The sequence below is a fragment of the Poecilia reticulata genome, linkage group LG4 (genome assembly GCF_000633615.1).
Source record: "Poecilia reticulata strain Guanapo linkage group LG4, Guppy_female_1.0+MT, whole genome shotgun sequence".
NCBI lineage: Eukaryota > Metazoa > Chordata > Actinopteri > Cyprinodontiformes > Poeciliidae > Poecilia > Poecilia reticulata.
The window spans coordinates 4440501-4461663 of record NC_024334.1 but is presented as its reverse complement, the minus strand read 5'-3'; the positions used below and the strand labels follow the sequence as shown (position 1 = coordinate 4461663).

Sequence of the window (21163 nt, the reverse complement as noted above, 5' to 3'; positions counted from 1 at the left end):
ACTGGATACCTTATATCAAAGGTCATAATTTCAACATTTTGTCTTTCAGAAGGAGAATGCAGTCCCGTTACCCTTGAAATGATACTGGAGTTCGCTTCCGGACCATCCACGGTGCCTCCACTGGGCTTTCCCCATCGTCCACAAATTGAGTTTCTCCATGAGGCTAACAAAGTCTTCCCAGAAGCAAATACTTGCCTCCGCCTTCCTGTACACTCAGACTGAGTCTTTCACAAAGTACATGAAGAGGTGGTGCTGCAGGCACTTACCTTTGGTGTTGCATAATCAGCTAAGAAGTGTAATAAGTAGGTTTTTTTTAAAGAGTTGGAATGTTTTGAAAAGTGAAGTGTTTTAAAGCAAGTTATAATAAAGGTAATGTAATGGCCAAACTTGGAAAATATTGAAATGTAAATACAATATTTGCATTTTTTGTTGTTGCAAAGAATAAATATCTCTTTTAACCACTTTTTGGCTTCACAAATTTAAAGGTATATGCTTGAGCCACACTGTTGAAAATGGACCATTGTAACTATGTGTATATCACTTTAAGAACTCAGCAAACTGTGTGAGTAATGTCTGCTGTGATTGGCTCATTGGAATTTCAGGCTACCAATAGCTGTTGCTGTTGTTAGAGCACATGTTCAGTGTTGGATAATTAGAAAGTTCACAGGAGTGATCAATGGAGACCTTAAAGCTGTTCAAGAGCTTGGGAGCGTGTCAATGAATAAAAGTAAGTTCCATTAGTATTTAAGTAGGATTTAAATATTTGTACAACTTTAATATATATATACATATGGCAATTTAAAGAGTTAATATTATGACAATGTGGTTTGTAGATTATTTGTAGTCTCTTGTTGCCATCTGCTGGACAAATYGGGAATAACTATTTGGAGCGAGTAAAATGATAGCTTTCATTTTGATTTGTTTTTCTGTATCTCTTGTAGACCCTCTCAGCTCTATTAAAGTTTGGACCTGCAATCTCTCCTCTCATCCTTTACCGGATGGTCATGGTGGTTGTACCTTAAGAACTAAAACTATTTATTAAGGGAGAACAACATACACTGCAAAAACAAAATGTCTCAAGTAGTTTTGGACTACTTTCTAGTGCAAATATCTTAGTACACTTAAGATAAAACTAATTTACATGTAACTTTTCATCAAGATGTGAGCTTGTTTTAAGTCAATAATTTAGTATTGATGAAATTGTAGTACTTACATTTGCATATTAATTTCACTTCTAACTGGACATGTTTCCCTTGCTATAAGTGAAATAATCTGCTAATGTAATAAGTACTTTTTCATCGATATTAAGGAAAAAGTGACTTAAAACGAGCTCATCTTGACGAAAAGTTACTTATATCTTACTGGTGTCTTATTTGAAGTGTAGAAAGATTTTTGCACTGGAAAATCTTTGGTAAGATTTTGTTAGTTTTTGCTGTATAAATGGTCATTGTAGTTTAATCTTTTGTAATGGTTGTTATAGTTCATGCAATGAACATTTGGATTAAAAACAAAATCAAATTCTAAAGAAGCTCAAAGGTCCAAAAGATGCATTTGAACATGGAGGACATGGGGGTGGGAGACACTAGTCATTTATACATGAACATTTTCAAAAGTAGAATTTTTATTTTTTCTGTAGAATGTATATTTAATTCATCACGTCTTTAAACACCTTAACATTTTATAATTACATCTGTAAGGTTACCTACTCACGTTAATTCTGAGTTTTATTTGTAGCATTTGTATCTTAAGAACAATGTATTTGACTGTATAACTGATAGAAGTTGCTGCTGACTGAGCCTGGTTTGAGCTGGTTCTACCCGCTCAGCATCAGTGGTTGGTGGGGGTCAAAGGCCATGCTGCTGCAGAAGTTCTTCAAGAGTCTCTGGTGCGTTATAATTTTCACCAAACACGTTGTTAGTTGCTGTGCTGTTGGCACTCATGTTTGCCAACATCCACTCAGTCCAGATTTGTGTTTTGTTGTTTTCTGTACGCAAGGAATGGTGGTTCCATGCTTTCCTGAATTGTTCTAGTCGGCTTTGAATCTCAGGAAGAAAAACTATGAGGAGAAAGTTTGTGCACATCGTCGCTGGGATCCAAGAGGGCCGAATCTTCAAGATTATAAAACATGTAAAAACACATCCCTCCAAAGTCGCTCTATTCTCTGATTATGGATGGATTCCCCAGTGACATGACTCCGACGTTCAATGCCCTGTAGGAGGTTCATCACCAGTGCCACTTGCACATTCTCGCCACCATGATCTGACCTCACTAGAAGGTAAGTCATAGAGGCCTGTTGCCTTGAGAAAATGAAATAGCACTGTTGAGGCGCGATTGTCTGTGCTACAGTTCAAGTAAGTAATTAAGCGAGAACATCCATCGATGCCACCATGGACCACAAAGCCCCACCTAAATGGAAATACAACAAAATGTATAAGGAATAATGTATGCAAATGTGAGTAGTGAATTTAGCTTTAAAAAATCTACTCTGAAATACATCCTTGATATTTTCCGATACCTTATGAGACGCATGTTGCCATCAATATGCCATAAACTGTTGGGATACGGCACATGACAGACACGTCGAATCACTGCGCTGCTCCACCCTTGCAGTCGCCATTGGGTTGATTCGAGCCGTCGTCTCACGGACGTTACGCCGTGGAACCACCAGTCCTCGTGCATTTAACAAGCCTCGCATCATCTGGTTCAACGACGGACATGTGGTCTTACTATTTCAAACCACCACACAATTTTACATTTTGAAAGTAATCTTTTACAACATATAGGTTTCAGATTTCACATCTGGTAATAAAATAAATGACATTTTTTTATCATCATAATTTGTGACACTTAACATTAAATAATTAGTATTCTGCACCACCACTCATATATTGCATATATTTGTTCAGAAGCCATACATTTAGATTCCGTACCTCAGTCCCAGAATTTGGATCCAGGGATTGAAGTTGTCTGATATTAGTTTCAAGGTCTTCATCAGTCACTGCAGCCAGCCTTCCCCTTATTGGTACACCAAGTGCTTTGGACTTCTTATAAAGAAATGATGCTGAGCATCCCAAGATGTTTGCCATCCTCTTGACCGTGTGTCCTTGGGCCAGAAGAAAGTCGATCTGTTCTCTTGTAATATGAATAGTTGGTCTCCCTCGACCACCTAAAATAGAATCATATTCAAATGTTTACTTTATACATCCATTTCCTCTGTCTTTCTGTTTGTCTGTCCTCTACGTATCCCTTTGTCTCCTAAGGGTGACACTACGCATTTCACACAATGTATAAACTTGTTTTGATATACATCATTTCCTGTTGCATGAAGACAAAGCTTTAAACTTTTATAGGTGCTGGAAAGTAAATTAAAGTGTGAATCACACAAAACCGGAGGTAGCTTTTATTTTCGGAGGAGCTAAAGGAGGGCGCTATAATGCCTGGTGCCGTCTAGCATGTCAAAATCGAGAGCTGGCTGGCTTTATGATCATTTCCGAAGAGGCAGACAGCTTTACCACAGAATAAAAACCAGTTTATTACCTGAACTGGCCCGAGCTGCGGAATATCCCCCAGTTCCAGCTTGGACATGGGTTGAGTAGCACTTTCAGCTACTCTAAGCCGTTTTTCAGGGCATTGTGTGTGTCGGCAGAAAGTAAATCAGAAATTCTTGGAACATTTCTTAAGCATTCCTCAAATACACGACTTTCATGCTCTCCGCATATCCCATACTGAAGAGCTCTTTCTATATTGTGGCATTTTCTTACAATTTTGTCCAAAACTGCCAGCGGGATTGAATGTTCAGGCAATTGTTTGGACAGCTCAGTACAGCAAAGAGGGGCTTACGCGCAACGTCTTCCTTCAGATATCTAAAACTGTAATTCTGACTAGTCATAATTACGTTCGAGATATCTTAAAATATAATTACGGATGTCTGACCCGTCCAATGACGAATCCGGTGACGTCATTAGAGATATCTCGAAAGGAATTTCGACTAGACAAAATGTAATTGAAGATATCTTGAATAATTATTCTTACTAGTCAGAATGTAAACACAGCTATCTTAAATTACCATTCCGGATAGTCAAAATGCATTTTTAGATATTTGGAATGTAATTACGGATAGTCAGATGAAACCAAATTTATGTTAAAATGGCTTGCCATATCCGCAGCACTGATTAGCTAAGCAATGTAACGTGATCCTCTGATTGGCTAAGCAATGTAACGTGATCCTCTGATTGGCTCAGCAATGTAACGTGATCCTCTGATTGGCTCAGCAATGTAACGTGATCCTCTGCAGCATGTGATGGCAAAGCGGGGCGTCATCACGACTTTATATGAGTGTGTCTTTACCTCCTGCAGAGGCTCCGCCGAACCCCTGAGACCGACTCACCGAACCCCTGGGGTTCGATCTAACCCAGGTTAAGAACCACTGATTTAAACGCTTTGCCACACACTTCACAAGGATGCAGCTTCTCTCGTGTGTTTTCCACTTTACCAGCTTGGTCKCTAGATGTTTTCCCAAATAGTTTATAGGTTTTGGGAGTTTCACTTGTGCAGATTCTTTTGTTTTTATTTGAATGACCTCTGCGTCTAAAAGCTTTACCACACACTTCACAAGGATGCAGCTTCTCACCCGTGTGGATTTTTATGTTGTCAGGCAGGTGTTGACGCATTCTGAAGAGTTTACCACATATTTCACAAGACGCCGTATCCGTTTTCTGTCTTTTCAGTTCTGAACTGTTCACATTGACCCCGTTACTTCTGGTGTCCTGACGTCTCTTGTCTGGCCTCAGACTTGGATCTCCTCTTCCTGAGTCTTCCTGGTTCTCTGGTTCTGGGCGGTTTGCAGGAAGGAGCTGGTTCTTGTTTGGTTCTGGATCACTGCTGTTGTTTTGCTCATCAGCAGAAGTCACCGTGATGCTGTCAGTATCCAGCTTTATGTGAAGATCAAGCTGAACTTCATTTTGATCCCTGCACGGATCCACCTGTTCTTCTTTAATCAGCACAGGTTCCGGTTCCTCCTTCGTCTCCATCACCTGCGCCAGTCCTGGCATGTTGTCGAGCATTTCCTCATGAGTGGGCGTCGCCACGGAGGTGTTGGTTTTCTGCATCACTAACATCTGCCCCTCTTTCTGAAAAACCCACAGTTCAATATGCTCTTCTTTAGTTGGCTCGGGTTCTGGCTCCTCTTTCGTCTCAGCCATCTGCTGCAGTTCTGGTTCCTCCTCTTCCTCTTTTATTCTTATGGCATTTGACATCTTGTGGTCGAGAGGAGTTTCTCTCTTCAGTTGTAACCAGCAGGAACCTCGTCGTTAGCACCAGACATGATGCTGAGGGAAGCCTGGGACARTCAGAAACAGTAGAACAACATTAATCCTGTGAATGTTTGGGGTTCAGATCTCCTGGAGGCTTGCTGCTTTGCTACAACAGGTGGAGAGTATAAAGCGCTCATGATGTTTGCCTTTACATCTCTGACCGTTTCTGCTGCTATTCTCATATTTTTGTGACTTTGCTGCCTTTCTTGCATAACAACCCTGATCCATAAATTGATTACTCAAACTTTAAGAACTTTTCTAAGCTATAGAAGAGAAATTATGATATGAAACTTTAAGCTGATACCAATATCTAATATTGTTACTGATGTTATGTCAGTATATCAACACTGTAAGAGTTTGTGCTTGAGACTCATTTTGTTTTATTAAATCAGTTTCCATTTGTTCATATTCTTGTGGCAAAACGTTTCCGTGAAGAAGTTTCTTCTGAGTTGAGAAATTAGTGTTTAAAGACACTTTGAAAACGATACAGACTGACCGTTAATTATTCATGTTTCATATTTTCAAGACTTTTGGGTTCTCCAGCTTTAAAATGTGATAATATTTATACACCGTTTAAATGTAGCAGACCAGATCACACGGGGTAAAACATATCTTAATGTGAATCAACATAACTTTCAACTGTTAACATAATTATATTCTTCAACGCTGGTTCGTTTAGAACCGCATTAACATACCTGGACGATCCGAGATGGTTTGTTTTCCAGCAGCTTGAGCTGATGATCGATCTCTGGTAAATATTGATGAATATTCCTCCAGCAGCAGTTATTCTTTCCCTGAGGATGAACCGAAGATTTATTGTTCTTGTTGACACAKAAATATTCAACTGACAGGAAAAAACCAAACAGCAACACGTCTTTTAACCGATGATAAACAGGAGGAGGCCTGGAAGCTAACGCTGCTAGCGCCTTTGTCCCCCGGAAGTCTCAAACGGAAGTTTTCCCCAGAAACACGTACGGCCCTTTCAGGTTCCGCCTCTAGTCTTTTTTTTTCTCTCCAGATGTTTTAGCTTCTGTCCCACACATGATCTTAGGGTCTGAATAAATTAAGCATGAACTAAAACATGGCTGCAGACTGAAAAATATGTAAACTTTTAAACATGAGTAAACTCATACATATACTTTTTATACATATGTTGAATTAAAATATATTTTAAAGAAATATTTTATTAATTTTAGAGGCAAGGTAGCTTTATTTGCAGGCTATGTAGCACGTTTCCAGCAGCAGGACAATTCAATGTTCTTTACATGGTTAGAAGGAAAATAAAATAAATAAGTCACCACCAGGTGGAGGTCAGTGGACAGATTTGCCTCTCTTCCCACCTGAGTGTCAAGACATGAGGCAGCATATCAGATGAGACGACAACAAAGTCCATGATCACACTGCATGTGTGATCAACACCCTAGTGTCAACACTAGGGTGGTGGCACTAGTGCTGTTAGCACTAGGGTGTCCTGGTGCCAACAGCACATATGGACACCCTTATACTTTAACATGGTGTTCATCATGGACAATCCATGACGAAAAGTCCCACCACAGAAAACCACCTGGGTTCCTCCTAATCATACCCCTCCAGATCTCACTGTCATTGCCCACATGAGTGTCGAAGTCCCCCAGCAGAACTAGGGAGTCCACAGTGTGGGCGCTCTCCAGTCCTCTGTTCAAGGACACCGAAAAGGTGGGTAATCTGAACTGATGTTTGTTACAAACAGACAGAACCCGTCGCCCCACTCGTCAGCAGAGGGAGGCTCCCTTCCTGTTCACCGGGGTGAACCCCAACCTACAGCGACCAAGCATACCATAACAACAAGGACGTCCATTCCCGCTCAGTGTCCATCACCAGGGGCCACTGCAGAGTGAGAGAGTGTCCAACTGCTCCCAAGGAGCCAGCGCCATACGTCAAGTCTGAGTCCGACTAGTTCTGTCTGGGAACCTCTCTACCTCACACCAGCTCAGGCTGCTTCCCCACCAGAGGCGACAATCCACATCCTTCAGCCATCACATGTTGCCCCCGGTGCCCATTAGCCCCTCCTGCAGGTGGTGAGCCATGGGGGGATCCACCTCCACGCCTGGCTCCAGAGTGGGGGCTGGTGACCCGTATCCAGGTGAGGGAACATTTATTCCATTGATTGTACTCATCATACCAGCTCTTTTAAAGGTTTAATAGTCTATTTTATATGATGCATTGATATAATACAAAAAAACTAACATCCTTTTAAATAGGACTTTGCAAAAAGTTGATCATTTACCAAAATATAAGCAAAAATAATTACATAAAACAAAACACAGCATCAGGAAGAAAATCCAACAGTAAAAGAAAATTAAGATAGGATGAAAAAACTAAAGGAGAGGGAGATAGCTGCTTATTTTCTTTCTGAAGGGAAACTAGCTGTCCTATACTTTGAAAAACCTTGATTTCAACCATTCAGGAGAGTTTTTCACAGCTAGAGGAGGAGGACCAGTCTACAAACTGGGATCCAGCACCAAGATGTACAGCTTCCATAGCGTTACCATAATTCTGTCATCGCTCCGCTGATTAAAAACAAAAGGTCAACTGACACCGTGTGTTTATGTCCAGACAACTCTATGTCACCATTGCCCTTTCAACCATTTCACCAGACATTTGAACTTTTACTGGCGTATAAAAAAGAGCGTATTTAAAACGTGGTGGCGGCATGGCTGGAGTTCATTTTCAAAAAGAAACATTTACTTTCAACTGGGGTCAAACACTCGTTCAGTACGCGGGACTGCTGCAGCATTTTATCTACTCAATGAATTCAACTGGACTTCCGTTGATAGAAACTGTTTTACAACATGGCAGAAACTCAACTTGACTGAACTGGATTATGACAAAGACTAAATAGGAAACAATGCAGATGATGGAATCAATTTGACTCGTTTGGTTATAGATTACTTTATAAATCAGACATGTCTGCTCTGTAAAACACCTTAGAACAACATCTGTAGGGAATTGCATCATTTAAGCTCCTCACCCATATGAGTTGTTGTATGAAGAGCCAAACTACTGCGGTGTCTAAAAGGCTGATCACCATCGTCACAAGAGGAAGGCGTCTCAATTATGAGTTGCATAGTGATCCATCAAAATCGTCTCACTCATGAAAGATTCATCGCAAATGTCACAAGGACAAAGTTTCTTTCTCATGTGAATTTTATAATGATTTTTCAGAATAGTTTTAGTAATGAAAGATTTATCACAAATTTCACAAAAATGAAGCTTGTCTTCATCGTGAATTCTTCTGTGGCGAGCCAAACTACTGCTGTGTCTAAAAGATTTATTACAAGTCTCACAAGAATAAGGTTTCTCACCTGTGTGAGCAACATAGTGATCTTTCAGATTAGTCTGAGTCTTGAAAAATTTATCACAAGTGTCACACTGATATACCTTCTCATCTGTGAGGGTTTCTGAAAGATCCCAGTAATCTTTCAGAATAGTCTCAGTCATAAAGGATTTGTGAATTTTTCTGTGGCGAGCCAAACTACTGCTGTGTCTAAAAGATTTATTACAGGAGTCACAGGAATAAGGCTTCTGACCTGTATGAATGCTATAGTGATCTACCAGATCAGCCTCAGTCAAGAAAGATCCATCACAAGAGTCACAGTGATACATTTGATCTCCTGTGTGAGTTTTATAGTGATCTTTCAGAATAGTTTTGGTCATGAAACGTTTATCACACAACTCACAAGAATAAAGCTTCTCTCCCCAGTGAATCATTCTGTGACGAGTCAAGCTTCCGCTGTATCTAAAAGATTTCTTACAAGTGTCACAAGAATAAGGCTTCTCTCCTCTGTGAATTAATCTGTGACGAGTCAAACTACTGCTGTGTCTAAAAGATTTACCACACAAATCACAAGAATAAGGCCTCTCTCCCATGTGGGTTCTAATGTGACAAATCAAACTACCGTGTTTTCTGAAGGATTTATCACACAACTCACAGAAATGAAACTTCTCTCCCACGTGGGTTCTTTTGTGACGAGTCAAACTACCGATGTATCTAAAAGATTTGTCACACGTGTCACAAGAATAAGGCTTCTCTCCCCTGTGAATTATTCTGTGACGAGTCAAGCTACTGCTGTGTCTAAAAGACTTATGACAAAACTTACAAGAATAAACCTTCTCATATGAGTGGCTGTCCATGTCCACAGGTAAGTATTGAAGCATTCTGCGATGTTTGCCCCTTAATTTAAGGGCCTTTGGTTCCAGATCCGTATCCCCGCTTTCTTTCTGGTTGTTTCCTTGGTGATGTTGGTCCTGAGCTTCGAGGCCATTTGCAGAGAGGAGTTGGTTCTTGTTCGGTTCTGCTTCACTGTCGTCTTTTAGCTCATTAGTAGACGTCACCGTAATGCTGTCAGTCTCCTGCTTCACTACAAACTGATCTTCATCCTGATTACCGTAAAAATCCTCTTTTTTCTCTTTTATGTTCATCAGTTCTGAATCATTTTGTGCCTGGACAAGTTCTGGTTCCTTTTTAATCCTGAAAGGTTCTAATTCTCCTTGATTTGCAGGTCCTAGTTCCTCCTTTATCTCTACTTTTGGTTCATTGCGGATTCTTTCTTCATGAGTTACCAGAGAGGACCTGGTTTCCTGCATGACTAAAAATTGTTCTTCATCTTGAGAGATCCACAGTTCAACATGCTCTTTTTTCATTGGTTGTGTTTGTGATCCGTCTTTTGTCTCGGCCACCTGCTGCAGGTCTGGTTCTTCCTGTTCCTCCTTTATTTCTGTAGTGTTTGGCATTTTGTGGTCAACAATGGAGTTTCTCTCTTCAGTTATGAGACTTTGATCAACAGGACCAACACAGTTAGCCATGATGCAGTGGAAAACCTGGTGGAAACAAGAACAGCAGAACAACTTTAATGTAGTGATCCAAATTTTCAAATGTAGTTTTTCCATTTTGAAGTTTTCAGATGCTGGCCAATCAAAGGTAGAAGACCCTGGAACAGATAACCTGATCCTGGTTTGCTTCAACTGTTGGGGAGTATGAAGTGTTTGTGATGTCTGCTCTTATGTCTTAGGCTGTTTTTTTGTTGTTTTTGCTGTTTTCATATTTTGAGCCCGTTAATTGGTGGGCGCTCTCAGCTTCACTTGCATCAACTATAAACCATCTTTCAGGAATTATTCTGCTCTGCTAGTGAAATGCTCAGTGCAACAAAGATGCTTGCAGTCTGGGATCACTGGTGTATTACAAAAAACTATTTTAAACATAAAAAAATAAAGTAAAAACAAGCAATGCTCAGCCTGCTGGTGTTGGGGCGGTAGGGGGGAATAAAGCCTGGTGGCCCGCCAGGCTTATAATACACTGAGGGAAACCCTGGATAAAGATCTACTTTCTCACAGGTTTTGAATACTCAGTTAAAATAAAGTCAAATGTTATTAGAAATAGTCAGAGGGGACATGGTTATGGCAAAGTATTATTTCTTTACACTCAACAGCCTTTATCAGTACATGGTCTAAGGTACGACTACAGGACTGTTGATTCTTTGAGTAAAGCCAATTTAAGATAGCATTAAAGGCTACATCAAGTGTCAATGTGAACGTCAAATTCTCCACTATTAGGACCTTATCAGTACTCAAAATTAAATCAGAAAGTAAAAATCTGACTTCTGATTTAAAAATTGAGAGTAAGGGCCTAGTGGACAATACAAAACAACAAAAAAGTGGTTTTATTGCTTTGTGATGAGGCTGAGGAAAACAAAAGGCTCAATGTTTAAAAGAACTGCAGCTATTCATATTCCTGTGATTGATAAATGAATCTGAATGAAAAAATGTTTGCTTCCTCTCTACCCTGCCCAGTTCTTCGAGGAATATAAAAACTTTCATAATTAATTGTTGGCTCCTCCATTATCATGCTGCAGCCTCGTTTCTGGGAGAAAATGAAATAAATCTGATTATTATAAATCAAATGTTTGAAAAAAAAGAGATCGTATGTCCAATATACCACATCGTCTTATTCTGTACAATCAGTGTTGTGTTTATTTTTATGGCATTTTCATGATTTGCACTTTTAAGGTTAATCTTTAATCCATTTTATTTTGGCTGAACTCTATCACGGTTTTCCCCTCAGACTTTGGAAGCAGCAGTCATTTCTGGACAAAATCATAGGCCAATGTCCAGCCTTCCACTCATCAACAAAGTGATTAAAAGCTCCTTGAACACTCAGAGAATTGGGTTTATAATTACAGAATATTTAGGAATTTGTTTTTTTAAAAATGATCGTGGAGTTATTTGGATCCACTGTAATCTCCACTAAACAAATTTAAGCTGAAATATTCTTGGGAAACTTTTAAACCGTTTCCGTTTCAAAAGCTGCTGATCTGTTCTGTAAATCAGCGTCAGTTCACACAGAACCGTGCAGTCAGCATACCAGAAGGTTCCGAGATGATTCGGTTTTGCAGCTGGTCTCCAGCAGGTCGACCTCTTCCTCTTCCTCTTCCTCTTCCTGGATGGCGTTTTGTTTAGAATATTTCTGCAGCGTTTGTTGCTCTCTAATCATGAACCAAATACATTGTTACTGCAACACTGAATAATTCAATTCAAACATCTGTCTTATAACAATAAACAAAGGGAAGACTGGAAGCTAAGGCTGTTAGCGCCTTGTTCTTTACTTCCGCCGGAAGTGTCACGCGGAAATGTTCCCCATAAACAGTCTTGGCCCTTGGGGTTCCACCCCTCGCCATAAACCACATAATTTCAAGGTCTGAAATTCTAAAATAACAACTAAAACATGGCTGACATATTTATCTATGAGATGGATTCTTATAAACTTTAGGAGTATTTCAATATGATTCAACGTGTGACCACGGGGCAGTAAATGTTAAAATATAAGGAAATAAATTACACAAACAGACGTCATTAGGGAGATAAATAACTAAACCTTATCTATAATAATAATACAGTTGTCTTTGTCATTCTCTACAAATTATTTGATTGTATTTTCAATTTAAAAAATAATTCAACCTTCCAGTTAAAATACTTTAATGTCACAAATGCTAGTAACTCTCAACTAAACTACTAAACAAATAATGAAATACAAAAATGAGAAATCTCAAATATTACAAACAAAAAAAATTCAAAACGTAATAACACAACCAATATAAACCAATGTTATGTAGCAACTACTTTAATGTGCACAGTTTGTACTTCTACAACATAGATGAAAGTTTATTTCTGAATAAATGTGAAAGTTATACAAACACACATACACACCAATTCCATGTAGAAGCTAATTAGCAGAAAATGAAGTAGTAGTTATCCAAGCATTTTAAGCGCTTTGTAATATAACTATGATTGAAATGGATTGTATAAAAGTCATTTTGAATCTATTTGAAATCAGTTGCAGGGGCGGATCTAGAAAAATATTTATGGGGTGGCAAGAGGGGGGCAAGGATTTTTTCAGGGATGGCAGCGTGTCTATATATATATATATATATATATATAGTGTATATATATTTAGTGTATATATATACACACTAAATATTGTTTTTAACTTGCATTGTTTCAAAATGAGCTTCATGTAGCACCAAGGCTTAAATACAATTTCTTAATATAGTATAGTTAATTATTTTTATGTCTTTCATACTCCTGCTAATTGATATGTATTACTGGACTGGACAGTGCCTATTAGTCGCTATGTGATTTATTGAGTTATGTCCAGAAAACCATTTTATCCCAATGCAGGACGAGCAGAAATCAAGGTTCTCGTTTGGGGTAGCAACTGCCACCCCAGTAGATCCGCCCCTGATCAGTTGATTTTACTATACATTTCTGTATATAAAAATGTCCTGTAAAGCAGCTTGACATGACATTTGTTATTAACAGACATGATAAAAACTGAATGAAACTGAATTACAGGTTGTTACTTGAGTGAATCCTAAGGTGACGTGCCAAATTGCTGCGTTGCCTAAAAGATTTGTCACACAGTTCACAAGAATAAGGCTTCTCACCAGTGTGAGTTCGAAGGTGACGAGCCAAATCACAAGTCTGTCTGAAGGATTTATCACACCACTGACAAGAATAAGGCTTCTCGCCTGTGTGAGTTCTCATGTGACAAGTCAGATCACTACTTCGTATGAAAGATTTGTCGCACAATTTACAATCATACCGCTTCTCACGCGTGTGAGTTCTCAAGTGCATAGATAAGGAGGATTTCCAGTTAAAGCCTTTTCCACATGTCAGACATGAGAAAGGCTTCTCTCCTGGATGAGCTCTCATATGCACAGTCAGCTGTTGACATGAAGATAACAATTTGCCACATACATCACAAGGCAACAAGGCGTTTCTACACCTTTTTAGTTGTGCATTATCTTCCAATTCAACATTTTCTGTGTGATTTCTGTTGTCCTGATGTCTCTTCTCTGGTTCCAGATCTTTATCTCTGCTTGGTTCTGGTTCACTGTCGCCTCTTTGCTCATTAGTGGGAGTCACCGCAAATGTTTCAGGCTCCTGTTTCACTACAAGCTGATGTTCATCCTGATCACTGCAGAGATCTTCATGTTCCACTTTAACCTGTACAACTTCCAGTTCTTCATGTTCCACTTTAACTTGTACAACTTCCAGTTCCTCATGTTCCACTTTAACCTGTACAGGTTCTGGTTCCTCTTTCATTTCTGCTGTGTTTGGCATCTTTTCTCAACAATAGTTCCTCTTCTCCGTTACAAGTAGATGATCAGCCAGAACCTGCCAAGTAGGAACCGACATGGTGCTGTGGAAAGCCTGGGGAAATGAAGAACAGTAGGACAAGGTTTACTGTAAAATGTATTTAGGCTTTTATGTAATAAACTGCACTGCGTTTAGCTTCCTTTCACCATAGGCTTTTTGTTTCAGGTCCGTACAAACGTTTTTGTTTTAGGGAGTAAATTTCTACCTGCTTTTGTCTGATTTGGTTCAAGTCTAAGCTGGAACATAGGGCGAAGAAAATCTATCACAAAAAACTAATCTGATTACTACAAAATATTCCGGAAGTAAAGATATATCTGTCCCCCCTCTACGAACAACTACATTAAGCTTAGCAGTAAAACGGCTCCCTGGTCTTATTGTGGTGTTGGTTCTTTCAGAACTGTACAGTTAACATACCAGATGGTTCCGAGATGATTTGCAGTCTGAGATGACGATCGATCTCTTCCGCTTAAAGGACGAGCTTATTGAATATTTAACAGCGGTAGATAGCCGCTCTCTATATAGAATAATAGAAGATATTTGTCACTACAGACAGTAAAATATTCAGCTCACACAACAAAAACCGTCCTGTAAGCGATGATTAGCACAAAGAAAGCTGAAAGCTAACGCGCTAGCGCCTTATTGTTTACTTCCGCTGGATGTACCCACATGCAGATTGTCAGCAGAAACACCGTCACTACATGTAAAGTTCCGCCTTGGCTAAAAACTGTCCCCCTCACAGTCCTCCCCGATTCAATGTGTTATTGGCACTGGTTCAACACGTAAAATGTTTTATAATAAAATTATTACAATGCTGATAAAATCATTAGGCCCTACAAAAATTATACATAACTTGTTAACTAGCCAGGAGAGAAGAAACAACATACAAAAGCAGTTCACTTTACAGATTTATGGCCTGAACATTGGTCACCCTTGTCCAGGATGGAAGGTGCGATACAAGAACGTAAAGGCAGAGTAGAACACATTTAATCAAGGGATATGGAATAATTCTAGATAATCTCTAGTTTTTTATCATTTCCTGTTGAAACCTCCCTGAAAATTTCCAGGATGGAATGAGGAAATTAACCCACATTAACTCATCTTCCTGTAATGGAGTTCCATACTTTATTTCCCTGACCATCCAAAATACAGACTTTTCTTACATGTTGCAATTTTTTTAACTGTCTCAATTTTTTGAGTGTTTGTTTGGTTAAAATTGATTCTATATGTGTACATTACCAATAAAGCAAATGTCCTTCCACAGGTGCAGGAAATAGTCCAGTGTTGCACTTAATCAGGCTGATACAAGACACTCACCACATCCTGACAGTTATGCTGCTGTGTTCACACACATTAGAAACTGTATGCTTTCTAACCAAACTATCAAACAGGTGAAATGACTAAGTGTGGCTTTATACCTTAAGCACAGGGTGTCATCTGCTGGTGCAAACAGGTGATAGAAGACTGACTTTGTAACTGTCTTTATGTGGTTTTGAAGGTTCAGGTCAGAATTGATCATCAAACGCAGATTTTGGAACTGATCACTAATTTCAAGCTGTAATAACTGAAGCTGAGCTGGTGGGAGCATGTAGATATAAAATATCCAAATTTAACAATGGGCATTACAGAAGAAAGTGATTAGAACAATTTGGAAATGAGTGTTTTAAAATTATATTAGGAAGATAATTGCATATTTTTAGATGTAAATACATAAAGAATTTGATTCAACTAATAAAAATGGTCTACATTATTCTGTCAGTTTTAAAGTTGCCAAAAAATAAAAATAACTGGAATAAGAAAGTAAAAACATAAAAAAATCAAAGTTGTTTTCTGTAAAATTCATTTAATGCTGAGGAAAAAGAAAATAAAAACCAGTCATTGATACTTTGACTCGTATATTAACGCCTTTAGTAAAGCTTTGTTTTATAAAACACTTAAAAACTCAAGTTTCAAATGGCTTCATATCAAAAACCATCAAAATAATAATATTGTACATAAGTAAGTTTTCTGTCCTGTCCCAACACTTTTTACAAAATAATGCAAATTAGTAGGAAATACCTCAGTTCAACTTTCAAATGCAAGAGCACCTGTTGGCTGTCAGTCCCTTGGTTTACGGCTCATGTGTTTTATTTCAGGTTCTTATAACAATGTAATCCTAGTCAGAAGATCAAAATGAAATGGATACAAGATAAACCACATGTTCACACAGTCACCAGACTTTAAACACAAAACTTCAACATGATTAGACTTAAGTAGAAAAAATGTACATTTTCATAACATGTGCTGGAACATTGAATATTTTGTTAAGAAGAAACTCATCCATCAATTGCCAATTTGTTTATAACCCAGTGAATTTGCAGCAAAGAGTCTGTAACCGGGAAAGTGAACCTCAGAAGGTGACATCAAGTTTTGATTTTAAAAGTGATCTGATCTTTGTCCTTCAACCAAGGAATACATTTATTTATTTTTTTGCTGAAGTCCAGAGAATTCCTTCAGATTCTGAATTTGTACACCTGTTTTTAATCAATTTAAACCTGAACATAAATCTTTTACACACAGATTACAAAAACAATCACTTAAATAAGTAATTATTTATTTGATGAAATTTTTCCCCAAGTCAACATGAAGACTTTTGGACATCTTCTGAAGTGTCGATATCGGCTCTCACTACCGTCATCACAAGATGAAAACGGAGTCATTTTGCCTGAACTCTGTGCTGTGATTGGCTGTCGGTTTGTGTAGAAATAGGCTTGGACAGCAATGTTGATATTTTGCTTCAACCAGTATCTAGTTTTGGTTTTCACAGCCGACATGAATACTTTTGAAGGACATTTACCGAATGTGGTGAGGAATTATCCATTTACGTAATTTACTAAATAACTACAAAGACTGTCAAATGGTTAAAAACTCCAGGATGTTGTTTGCAACGTCGTTGTCCACAAAGGATGCCGTCTGCAGGAAGGTGTGATTTTCTCTCTATGACCGTTTCATAAAAGCAAAACGGCACATTGATTGTTCAGCTTGAGAAGGATGGGAGAGTCTCAGGTCTTCTCACCGGTGTGAGTTCTGAGGTGACGGGTCAGAATACTGCTCTGTCTGAAAGATTTACCACAGAATTCACAAGAATAAGGCTTCTCCCCTGTGTGAGTCCTCAAGTGACGAACCAAATCGCTGCGTTGCATGAAAAATTTATCACACAAATTACAAGGATATGGTTTCTGACCTGTGTGAGTGCTCATGTGATTGGTCAAATAATAAGAGTGCTGAAAGGACTTACCACATAGTTTGCAAGAATATGGTTTCTCACCTGTGTGGGTTCTGAGGTGGCGAGCCATGTTGCTATTGTCTCTAAAAGATTTGTGGCACAAGTTGCAACAAAAGGGCTTCTCACCTGTATGAGCTCTTGTGTGAACATTCAAGGCAGACTGCCTTGGGAAATTTTTGCCACAAGTCGAACATGAGAAAGGTTTCTCCCCTGTGTGCGTTCTAAGATGACGAACCAAATCACTACTCTGTCTAAAAGATTTAACACAGAATTCACAAGGATGTCTGTCACCCATGTGAGTTCCTATGTGACGTGTCAAATTACCACGGTCTCTAAAAGATTTATCGCACACATCACAAGAATACTGCTTCTCTCCTATGTGAGTTCTAATGTGTCGAGCTAAATTACTCTGGTCTCGAAATGATTTATCACACAGTTCACATGGATACGGCTTCTCGCCTGTGTGCGTTCTCATGTGCATAGTTAAAGCAAATTTTCTGATGAAGCCTTTCCTACATGTCATGCATGAGAAAGGCTTCTCACCTGTGTGAGTTTTAAGGTGACGAGACAAGTCATGTCGTTTTTTGAAAGATTTTTTGCACACTTCACAAGAATATGGTTTGTTGTTGGTGTGAGTTCCCATGTGTCTGGCCATCCCAGTCCAGTCACTGAAGGATTTGGCACATAGTTCACAGTGATATGGCTTTTCCCCTGTGTGTGTTCGCTTATGAATAGTGAAATGTCCACCATACCTGAAGGACTTACCACACACTTCGCAAAAAAACGGCTTTTCTCCTGAGTGAATCTTTTCATGCCGAAGCAAATTACCACCATTTCTAAAAGATTTACTACACATTTTACAATGATGTGGCTTCTCCCCTGTGTGGATCCTCATGTGCAGACTCAAGTGCTGTCGGGTTGTTAGATATTTACCACAAACTTTACAGCAGGGTAAATCTGTTTTATGTGCTTTTAGTTCTGAATTGTCCACATTGTCCCTCTGACTTCTGCTGTCCTGTGGTCTCTTCTCTGGACTCAGATCTGTGTCTCTACTTGATCCTGAGTCGCTCTGGTTGCTTTCTTGCTGATGTTGGTTCTCATCTTCAGGTCCGTTTGCAGAGAGGAGCTGGTTCTTGTTTGGTTCTGGTTCACTATTGTCTTTTTGCTCATAAGTAGGAGACACCATAAAGGTTTCAGGATCCTGCTTCACTAAAACATGATCTTCATCCTGATCACTGCAGAGATGCTTTTGCTCTTTAATCTCTTCCGGTTCTGGCTCCTCCTTCGTCTCCATCCTCTGCTCCGGTTCTGGTTCATTGTGGAATATTTTGTTATAAGCAGCAGTCGCTGTAGAGATGTTGGTCTCCTGCTTCACTAAAAGCTGCCCTCCATCCTGAATGCCCCACAGTTCAACCTGTTCTTCTTTGATTGCCTGAGGTTCTGGTTCCTCTTTCGGCTCGCCCGTCTGGTGTTGTTTCTGCTCTTTTACTTTCATAGTGTTTACCGTCATGTGGACATCCGAGTTCTTCCCTTCAGTTGTGAGAGCATGAGCAGAAACAGACATGTGGCTGTGGAAGACCTGAAGGAAGAAACAACAGCAGAAGATTTTTCCAGAATCACTGAAGTAACTGAACCGAAACAAAGCCTGGACTGGATCAGATGGAAAATGGGGATGTCAAATATAGTTTTCAGTTTGTGTTAACATTTGTCCCAATTCCAGTAAATAATAAAAAAATAAAGAAAAAACAAACAAATAGAGACAGGAGGTGGGAATTAGCACCTTCTAATAGCTTAAATGCTACATATGGGACGCCCCTGCTCTTCCTGTGTCTGTGACCTCTGACCCCTGAACTTCTATCAGCCATTACAAATGTTTAATCTGTTGTTAACATGTAGCAATATGAGGCACATTTTGAGCCGTCTTTGTGATAACAGACTTTTATTTTACATTTAAACATGTTGGCCTTCAAAACGTGAACAAATCTGATTCCTGTTCCGAATTCAGAAACACAAAAATATCTTTATTTTTAAATAACGGGAGTTAAAAGACAGTCAGAGCTAATAGTGTGTTCAGAGTTTCACTAAAATAATTTGGCTTTTAATACTTCAGCATCTTTATATTATTTTAGTCATTGAGAACAAAAACAATGGTGTCCACTTTTTTTCCTTTTTATGCTGCAATTTAATAATGCAGTTAAAATAATTCTAACAAAAATCATATTTCAATATTAGAACCATCGTCTTTGTCCTTCCGGCATTTTCGTTTCAAGATGTGTGCTTTATATTTTTAAGTGCTCAAGAAATAGTTTTCTATTTGTCATATTTATAGAAAGGGCCTGACTAAAGTGACCCTGTTCTGAAAAGTTAAAAGTTTTCTCTCCTTTGTAAAAATAAAAATGAGGTTTGAATTTGTATTAAAGTCAGAAAATAGAATTTTATTTTATTTACTTAATTTTCTAAATAAAACGTTTAAATTTGTGGGTTTAAAAATGTTTTCTTCCGACTAAAAATTGGAACAACAATACGTCTAATCTGTATTCTAACTTTTCTCTATTCTTGCTCTACAATGTATTCTTTCTTGTTTATTGCTTAATGCATGCTCCTCTGCCTGCAACTCCTAACAATAATAAATCTATATAGATTATCTGCTATTATTTATTTATTATTAGAGAATGCGTGATGCCTTTTTATTAGTTTCCTTTAAATTGCTGGATCTTCTGTTAATCTCGCACGGCTCGTGTAATAATTATCTCCAGGTTTTATTCACCGATGCAATTTCAACATGAATCTGTTTTGATCTGGTTTTCTGCCATTAAATCCCTAAATTCACATTCACAGAGATGTGAGTCGGAATCTTACTTGGTTGAAGCCTGGATCAGCAAACACGTCCAGGAGGTTCCGAGATGGTTTGGGTTTTCCAGCTGGAATCCTGAGCCGATGATCGATCTCTGTGTTTGAATATTTCCCCAGCAGCAGTTGGTCTGTCTCCGATGATAAACCAGAGATATTGTTACTACAGACACCGAAATATTCAGCTCACGCAGTAAAAACCATTTTCCAATCGACAGAAGGAAGCTGGAAGCTAACGCTGCTAGCACCTGGCTGCTTACTTCCGCCGGAAGTCTCACACATGGAGCTTTCCTCTTGAAACACACAACACGCTTGAAGTTCTGCTTCAAACTAATCTGTATTCTTAAAACCAAAATACTTTTTAGTGTTTTTTTTTTCTTGTTTTAGCTAAATATATTTTTATCCAAACTGAATTGAAGAAACTTTAATATTGATTTCAATACTTGAAAAAAAAGAGAAAACTACATAGATAAAAAATGAAATGCTGAATCAGAAGCTTCCTGTGCTGAACTAGAACACACATCTACTCCACACACACATGTTAACACTGAGAAATAACCCAGAAGGTTGAAGGTCACTGTTAATGCAGCATGTTGACTTTAACTCTGGTTTTATACGTTGACTCAGTTTGATGCACATTATTATTATTCTTTACTACAACATTAATCAACAACACAAAACACAGACTGGTAAGGCATTTCAATAATTTTTACTTTACAGAGAAAAGTGTTTTATTGATGTTCATTATTCATAATGGCAATGCAATCTGTCGAGAATCAAATTGAAGAAAAATATTTGTTGAGTACAATAGTTCCTCGTCTCATAAATATTCAACATTTTTTTCTTTAACATCTGAGAAAAATAACTGAAGAACAAAAACCAAACAAACTTTGATATGTCCCATTTTCTAATTATTTACATTTTTATTGAACTTCATGCCCCCACAAAAAGACTAGTTAGATGGAAAATCCCCCTAAAAAAATTCTCTCCTATGTGAAAAAAAAAATAAAAATAAAAAAAAATAAATAATAAAAAAAAAAACTTC

At 38.5% G+C, this 21163-nt stretch overlaps 3 protein-coding genes across 7 annotated transcripts in view; all 3 read right to left on the bottom strand.

The window, feature by feature from the left end:
• LOC103463179 (zinc finger and SCAN domain-containing protein 22-like) overlaps positions 1 to 11953 on the bottom strand; it is a 19743-nt gene extending 7790 nt beyond the window's left edge. The window contains exons 1-7 of one of the 5 annotated variants that reach the window (XR_001776514.1): positions 11713 to 11953; positions 9452 to 10172; positions 6008 to 6106; positions 4631 to 5338; positions 2931 to 3166; positions 2516 to 2698; positions 1602 to 2406 (exon numbers count right to left, since the gene is read on the bottom strand). Coding sequence is in view for 4 of the 5 variants with exons in the window: in XM_017304317.1 (XP_017159806.1) it covers positions 2537 to 2698; positions 2931 to 3166; positions 4631 to 5255 (1023 nt within the window). In the remaining variant the exon portion in view is untranslated. Of the gene's footprint in view, positions 1 to 1601; positions 2407 to 2515; positions 2699 to 2930; positions 3167 to 4570; positions 5339 to 6007; positions 6360 to 9451; positions 10173 to 11712 lie in introns of those variants that run through there. The other 4 variants (XM_017304317.1, XM_008406392.2, XM_008406394.2 and 1 more) reach the window with 4 other exon arrangements.
• A 1009-nt stretch (positions 11954 to 12962) lies between these two features.
• On the bottom strand, positions 12963 to 14658 carry LOC103463181 (gastrula zinc finger protein XlCGF17.1-like). Its single transcript, XM_008406396.2, has 2 exons — positions 14421 to 14658; positions 12963 to 14060 (listed from the first exon to the last, which is right to left on the bottom strand). The coding sequence occupies exon 2, from the start codon at positions 13968 to 13970 to the stop codon at positions 13194 to 13196; it is 777 nt and encodes a 258-aa protein (XP_008404618.1). The 5' UTR covers positions 13971 to 14060; positions 14421 to 14658; the 3' UTR covers positions 12963 to 13193.
• Positions 14659 to 15894: 1236 nt separating this feature from the next.
• On the bottom strand, positions 15895 to 20372 carry LOC103463182 (zinc finger protein 883-like). Its single transcript, XM_008406397.2, has 2 exons — positions 20128 to 20372; positions 15895 to 18847 (listed from the first exon to the last, which is right to left on the bottom strand). The coding sequence occupies exon 2, from the start codon at positions 18830 to 18832 to the stop codon at positions 17045 to 17047; it is 1788 nt and encodes a 595-aa protein (XP_008404619.1). The 5' UTR covers positions 18833 to 18847; positions 20128 to 20372; the 3' UTR covers positions 15895 to 17044.
• Positions 20373 to 21163: the final 791 nt, after the last annotated feature.

What these genes read in the sequence shown, in the direction of transcription:
- LOC103463181 (XM_008406396.2), bottom strand. Translation starts at nt 13,970, where the DNA reads ATGCCAAACACAGCAGAAATGAAAGAGGAACCAGAACCTGTACAGGTT.
- LOC103463182 (XM_008406397.2), bottom strand. Translation starts at nt 18,832, where the DNA reads ATGTCTGTTTCTGCTCATGCTCTCACAACTGAAGGGAAGAACTCGGAT.